Below are 7,591 nucleotides of genomic sequence, written 5' to 3' on the forward strand. Positions count from 1 at the left end.
ATCAAATAAGATGGTTTCTCAGGTAAGCTATGTATGAGTTTTGAACTACGTGTAACTGATATCATAGTACATGAAATCTTGGTTGCACGATAGTGTCCAAACCTCTATGCTATGGTGGATGACATCTTGATTGCACATTATAATGTAGACATTTCTGCAAAGGGACAACTTAGACTTTTCACATATTATTCTTGATATTTTTCTTCAAATTATAAATAATTAATATTTTTTATATGCCATCGAGAGAAGTTATTTGCCTCAACTTTTTCCATGAAATAAGTAGACATAAATGTTATTTAGCTCCATTGGGAATGCAACCCCAATTTAGGTAATGTTAATGTGATATTAATTGATAGGTAAAATTAAATGACTCATTCAATTTCACTTTTTATTTAATCAATCATCTATTGTCACATAAATTGAAATTGCAATTCCAATGAAGTTACATAACATTATTCATTATAATATAGCAATATTTTCTAAAACAAAATTTATTACGTGGAGCATTTCAAGATAACAGCTCTCCTTATTTAATTCATGCAAAAATTCTCTTCTTATCCACCTTAAGTACGCACTCAAATAATCTCAGTTACACAAATCCACCAAAAATTGTACCTTGACACCAAATTTCAATAATAATAATAATAATAATAATAATAATAATAGTAAATAAATAAATAAATAAAATTAAAAAAATCCCTAACATTGGGGACAGATGCATGTTGTAACGTGTTTCATTTCAAATAAATAAATGTTAATTTCTTATAAATGTTATAAGTTAAGATATACCCAAAAAAGTTGGTTTAAATATTTCAAATCCATAAGAAATATTCCATAAAATCTATAACATATCATTTTTAAAATCTTGATAAGTAGGTGGAGTTTTATTCTAACCTATGAAATCCATGAGAATTCATAGATCTTAAGAAATTCATTAAAATTTGAGTACAGAACAGAACAACAAGATTTTAATAATTTAATATTTATGAATTCTAATGAATTTTATATATTTGAATAGAATTCCACAAAATTCAAAAGATGGTATCAAAATAATGTACTATAGACATCCGTGAATTCTAATAGATTTCATGAATTAGAAATATTAAACAAACTTTTGGGCAATCTTAACTTAGGGGTTGTTATCAACTCAGATTTTAATGATTAATTCTCACAAATATCATAAATTAAAATAGAATTTACATGATTAATAAGATTTTAAGAAAATGCTATACTATAGACTTTTATAGATTCTCATGGATTTTGAAAAACTAAAACAAAATGTTTTTGGCATGTACAAAGTTAGTTTTAAATCCATGAAATTCATAAAAAATTTAAACATAACATTATGATAAATCTTATACGTTGAGTGAAATTCTATTCAAATCCATGAAATCCATCGCAATCCATAAATCTTAATAAACTCATTAAAATCTGAATTGGCAAAACCTCCGGTTAAAATTATACAAATAAAAAGTTGGTTTTAATATTTCAAATCCATGAGATTCCTTACAAATATATAATATAGATTATATTTATAATGAATCATGTGGTAAATTATTAAAGTCTGAATTAAAAACCATTAATGTTCTCTGCAGAGTGACAAGATATAACAAAGGTTGAAACCTTAAGTTATATTACGAATGAAATCTCTATTTCATTAAAGGAAAAATAATTAGTTATTAAATTATTTGACTTTATTTTTTTATATAAATTAGGCCATTTTAGTAAGGCTCTTTCATATCCATTTCAAATTAACTGCAATTATGCCTTCTTTATCTCTCTTAGCCTTTGCTTGTTGCATTCTTGCTTTTGTCAACTCTAACGCTGACAAAGTGAACTATGGAGCTGCCCTAACCAAATCTTTGTTGTACTACGAAGCACAAAGATCGGGAGCGTTACCCCCTAGCCAACGTGTGAATTGGCGAGGCAATTCAGCTGTTAACGATGGCAAAGCTGCCGGGGTACATATATCTTTTTTAATTGATCATTTTATTTTAATAAATAAGCAATTTAACTCTTATTCAAATAAATTATAATACAATAAATTTCACTTTAAACATAGATTCTTCTTCTTCTTCTTCTCCTCTTCCTCCTCCTCCTTCTTCTTCTTCAGAATCAAACGAGCTTTTACCCTTCTGTTCCACACGAGATTTCTATTCTCGTTGAGCTCATCTTAGGATACCTGCATGAGAGAGATTTATTAGAGTATCTAAGGATTCACTTCCTAAAGTAACTCCTTTTATGGATTTTAAGTACACGTTTAATGGTTGATTAATCGTTCATGCATGTCTATTATATTTTCACAGGAGGATCTTGTGGGAGGATACTATGATGCCGGAGACAACGTTAAATTTGGTTTTCCAATGGCTTTTACTGTGACAATGCTTGCATGGAGTGTAGTGGAATTTGGGCCACAACTTCTGGCAAAAAACGAGTTATCTAATGCTTTGGCTGCCATCAAATGGGGAACTGATTATTTCATCAAAGCACACCCACACCCTAATTTTCTTTATGGTCAAGTGGGAGATGGTTTCTCAGATCATGCGTGTTGGATGAGGCCCGAGGATATGACAACACCGAGGACTGTTTATTGGATTGATGAGCAACATCCTGGAGCAGATCTTGCAGGGGAAACTGCAGCTGCATTTGCAGCTGCTGCATTGGCGTTTAGGGGAACAAGATATTCATTCCAACTTATTCTCCATGCCAAACAGGTTAAGTTAAAAGAATATCTTGAGTTAAAAGTCTTATTTCTGTTACCTATCTAGATTTTATGAAAATTGTGCCCCATCATCTTGATATATATATATGAAAAATATAGAATTGATCTTCTGCACACAGTGGGGCAGGATAAAAACATCCCATAACTAACGTGACATAGAGAATCGTAAATATGGCTCTCGAAAGGTACAACTGTTGCTGAGAACCATAAGTAATGTTTCTCTTATCATATTAGCAGTGTTAAGTTTTTATACTGTGTAGAAGATCAAATCTGATGAAAAATATGCACCATATGAACTTTGAATAGAAATAAATTTGCACAGATTGAGATGTCTAAATTTGAAAATCTTTTTCCAAAAGCTCGTAGGGGTCAAGGCTAGACCTCCAATGGCTTTTTGTTAATAAAGTTGTTAATGATTAATACTAATGCATTTGATTATTGTGACAGTTATTTGATTTTGCTGTAAAATATCCTGGCCAGTACCAAAACAGCATTTCCTCGGCCGCAAATTTCTATTCTAGCAGTGGATATGAGGTAATTAAATTTAATTCCATTTTAGTATATTATTCTAACTCATTGACTGCACAAATTTGAAATTCATTTTGTGAAATACACAGGATGAATTATTGTGGGCTGCTGTATGGTTAGAGCGTGCCACTGGAGAAAAACAATACCTAGATTTCATCACTAATTCCACGAATATAGGAGGCACCAGACAAATGTTTTCATGGGACGACAAATATGTCGGAGCTCAACTCCTCGTTGCAAAGGTATAAAAGTCTAAACTATACTTATGATTCTGTACCTTTCAATCATCAAGGTTACAGGGAAATAGGTAATCCCTCGTTAAGTATATATTTGATAAGTTGACATGATTTAGAAAGAAAAGCATATGTCGATTATTTTGTCAATTCAACTTATCAAAGAAGAAGCTGTAGTTTATATTCAATTTTATTGAACGAATTCTGTGTTTTCTGCAATTTTTCAGGGCATTCTTGAGGGAAAATATCCGGGAAATGGAAATTTGGGACAATACAAAAACTATCTCGAGCAATTTATCTGCAATTGCCTTCAGAAAGGCAGTAACAATGTGAAAACTACTAATAATGGGCTTCTTTGGTGGCAAGATTGGAATAATCTTCAGTATGTCACAAGTGCATCATTTATAATGACTACTTATTCCCATGTCCTTACTGCCACAAAGAATACCCTCCAGTGCCCTGCTGGAAAGATCCCACCGGAATATCTGATACATGTAGTCCGATCACAGGTATCTTATTTTTCCGAGTATTATCTAGTAAATTCCACTACTATGCTGTAAATATGCACCCAACATATTATATCCTACGATGTAAAAGATGATTTCACAATGCATCTCAAATTATACAATGTTGGATATTGGTTAAATAAATCGAGAATTGAAAATCGATTAAAGTGACTTCGTATCGACTTCGGCCAAATACTCAAAAGCTCGACTCAATCCGTTTAGGCAAAATTGTTTGCCACTTCGCCGCTTTGGGAAGCACAAACGGGGATCGACCTGCCCTGTCAGGTCGCGAGGGTCGAGGGGCCAGCGCCCCCCGTGGGGGCTCGGGGGCAATGCCCCCGAAAGAGAATTTTGATTTCTCTGCATGTATTGAAGAGTATATTTGGCATTTCGAAAACCAATATCGGATGAATGAGAAATTACGAAAAATGACGAAAATCAGGTCAAAATATTTGACCGTGCGACCGCATGGTTGGTAAACCACGCGATCACACGTCAAATTCAATTCCGATTTTTTGAGTAAATAGACACCTTTTCATAAAGGTGCATTGTTTGGAAAGGGTGCATGGTTTGGCCTCAACCATTTCGTCCACACCCTTTCATGGTCTATAAATAGGACCATTTGGGTGTCCTATTCCTCACAATTTGATATGCAAAAACATCTCTCATCTTCTCTTCTATTCAAAATCAAAATCATTTCATTTATTTTGATTTTCCTTCATTTCATCCTTGGAGTACATAAGCCTAAATTTGGTTCGTTGTACTTGTGTTTTGGAGTGCTACAAACACAAGTATAGCCGTTGTATCTTGAGAGTCGATTGCCGAAATCCGTAGGCACCGTTGCGGGGCAAATTCGACTTAAGGACAAAGAGTCAAACTCTTGCCTCGGCTTTGTCCCTACTTTCTTCTTCTTCTTGTTTGTATTTTCTTTGTCGTTACTCTGTCCAATTTTCGGCACGGATTTACATACCATCATTATACTTATTTTGGCGTCACTATTCACAAAATTCTTCCAATATACAATACTTGTCCTTGCTATAATCCAATAATGCTTTATTGGTTAGTATTGATTCACTTGATCTCAAGCTTAAGCTCATACATTAAGCCAATAGATGATGAAACATGCAGATTATTTAATTTCATTTTCAACACACTCTTACGGAACCCATTGAAGCCCTAGACATTCAAATTTTTTGTTAGTAGATTGGCAGCGACCCTCGATGACTCAAATGAGGCCACTTATATTTAACATTTAAATCGTCTAAAGAGCTCTCGTTATTAAATATCAAAAAATATTGAAGTCTCAAAGATCTTAGGCTTATTGGGAGATTAATCACTTATATTTCCGAGGTTTTAGCATTTGATTTTGACAAATATCTACTGATTTATGTCTTTCTTGACGCAATGAACATCTCTAAGTTGGTTTTTAATTGACAATTCCTTGATTGGTTTTCTTTGATCAGGTTAATTACATACTCGGGGTAAACCCTCACCAAATAAGTTACATGGTCGGGTTTGGAGAAAAGTATCCACAACAGGTTCACCATCGAGGAGCATCAATTGTGTCGATCAACCAAAATCCTACCCCGGTAACTTGTCAAGGAGGGTTCACAGCTTGGTTTCATAGAAATGCACCAAACCCTAATGTTATTGATGGTGCAATAGTTGGAGGACCAGGTCAAAATGATGAATATACAGACTCGAGGGAAAATTTTCAGCAGGCTGAGGCTGCAACTGCCAACAGCGCACCTTTTGTTGGAGTCTTAGCATATTTTGCATAATTTAGGACAAATTACGGAGAATTAATTGCCAGTAACACATGTCTACTGCTATATGCTATTTGCTATATATTTTTTTAATTCAAATAATATATTCACTTAAAATATATAGTCAAATGAATTATCTCGGTTAATTTGCTCTATAGTTTAGATTTTTATTATTATTATTATTATTATTATTATTATTATTATTATTATTATTATTATTATTATTATTATTATTATTTTGGCTTTAACAAAAGAAAAAAGCCTTAATGTTCGACAAACTTTGTAATCATGTGCTTCTATAAGAAATTAATAATTCGAAAAAACAGATCATCATGGGTTGACCGATGTTATATTTTCACAGCACATGGCATGATATATTTCAAGGCTCAATTTCACATTATTGGCAATTGAAATTTAAAATATATCAGACAATGTGATCAGAAATATTTGTGACATTTAACTTCAATATTTATTTATTGATACTAATTCTTATTTTATATTGATGAAAATTGATAAGTTTATTTATTATAATTTTTTGGACCTTGAAGTACTATAGACAGTTAATAGCTCTTTTGAGCAATTATAGCCTAATTTATTGTATGTTTTGTTTATTAGGTAAAATTCAATTTTTGAAAGCGGAATTGAAAGAAAGAATCGAGAAATAGCAAAGTCCAAAGTTTGAGGACCAACTTGTAAATATTCAATAGTTGATTCGGTCCACAAGACGATAATTTGAAAATTGCTAGAAGAAAATTTGATGCAATTAAAAGTCAAAAAGGAATGAAATATGGTTAAAATATTATCACAAATTAATTTCCAATTCACACAAATTATATCCAGATATTTAGCCAAATATTTAGACCCATTTTTCTTATAGTAAACGTTCGAATTGAAAATAAAAAAATCTATTTCTAAAAAAATTGTAGTCCGTTAAATTAGTTTTTCAACGCACTTTCAATTGGATGTCGGGAGAGAAAGTTATGATCAAAATACTGACGACAGTATAGAAACAAAAAATCATGTGCATGTGAATGTAGCTTTCCTTATTCGATTGGATCTCTTTTGAAAATTAATTTAGACGTGATTTTTAACCAATCTTTGACTCCTATAAGTACCTAACAGTAGAATACATTAGAGACACCTTTCATATACATTTTGTACTCTCATATTCATCAATTATTATCATTAAATGAGGCAACATTCATAAGGGAACTTGGAAGGGTTCAACAAAGAAGAGAGGTGCAAGTGGAGTTTCATCAAGAAATAACTGATTCTTATCCATGTAAAACTTGATACAATTTGTGCAGATGAATTAAATTTAGCTTTACAAAGTAATAAGTTGATTCATATGCTTGATAGGTTGAAAGAGTATAACTTAGATGATAAACCCAAAAATTATTATATTATACATCATTTGCCCAAATTTAAAATAGTTTGGAGGTGATTTTCCTGTTGTAGAGAGATATGAATATGAATGTGAATTCCATGTGTATAAGTTCATGTGTGGATTGTCTAAGCCCAACATGATGACAATTAAGTGAAAGTATTAAATTATAGGTCGATTTTTTAGAACGGGTGTAAATAAGATGCATTGCATTAATTATGGCCAAGAGAGAGAGAGAGAGAGAGCTATCTTATTGTGAAATGTCTCTTTATAGCCTTTTTAACTTGATTGATTAAACCTGAAAGGGTATCTAAAAATCTAATACCCTATAGTCATTCGACTAGTGAGTTATCGATCTTAAAGCTCACTTTAAAATGTTTAATGGAGAAAAGTATGCACATAAGATAAGAAAAAACTTATTTGAGAAAATTAGGTCTTTGATTAGCCCAATT

The 7,591-nt window shown here is 32.1% G+C and overlaps 1 protein-coding gene across 1 annotated transcript; it reads left to right on the top strand.

The window, feature by feature from the left end:
- The first annotated feature begins 1,763 nt into the window (after window positions 1-1,763).
- On the top strand, window positions 1,764-5,770 carry LOC111406740 (endoglucanase 14-like). Its single transcript, XM_023036118.1, has 6 exons — window positions 1,764-1,961; window positions 2,307-2,714; window positions 3,170-3,256; window positions 3,340-3,492; window positions 3,711-3,992; window positions 5,453-5,770. The coding sequence occupies exons 1-6, from the start codon at window positions 1,764-1,766 to the stop codon at window positions 5,768-5,770; spliced, it is 1,446 nt and encodes a 481-aa protein (XP_022891886.1).
- The last annotated feature ends 1,821 nt before the right edge of the window (window positions 5,771-7,591 follow it).

Source organism: Olea europaea, chromosome 12 (assembly GCF_002742605.1).
Source record: "Olea europaea var. sylvestris chromosome 12, O_europaea_v1, whole genome shotgun sequence".
NCBI lineage: Eukaryota > Viridiplantae > Streptophyta > Magnoliopsida > Lamiales > Oleaceae > Olea > Olea europaea.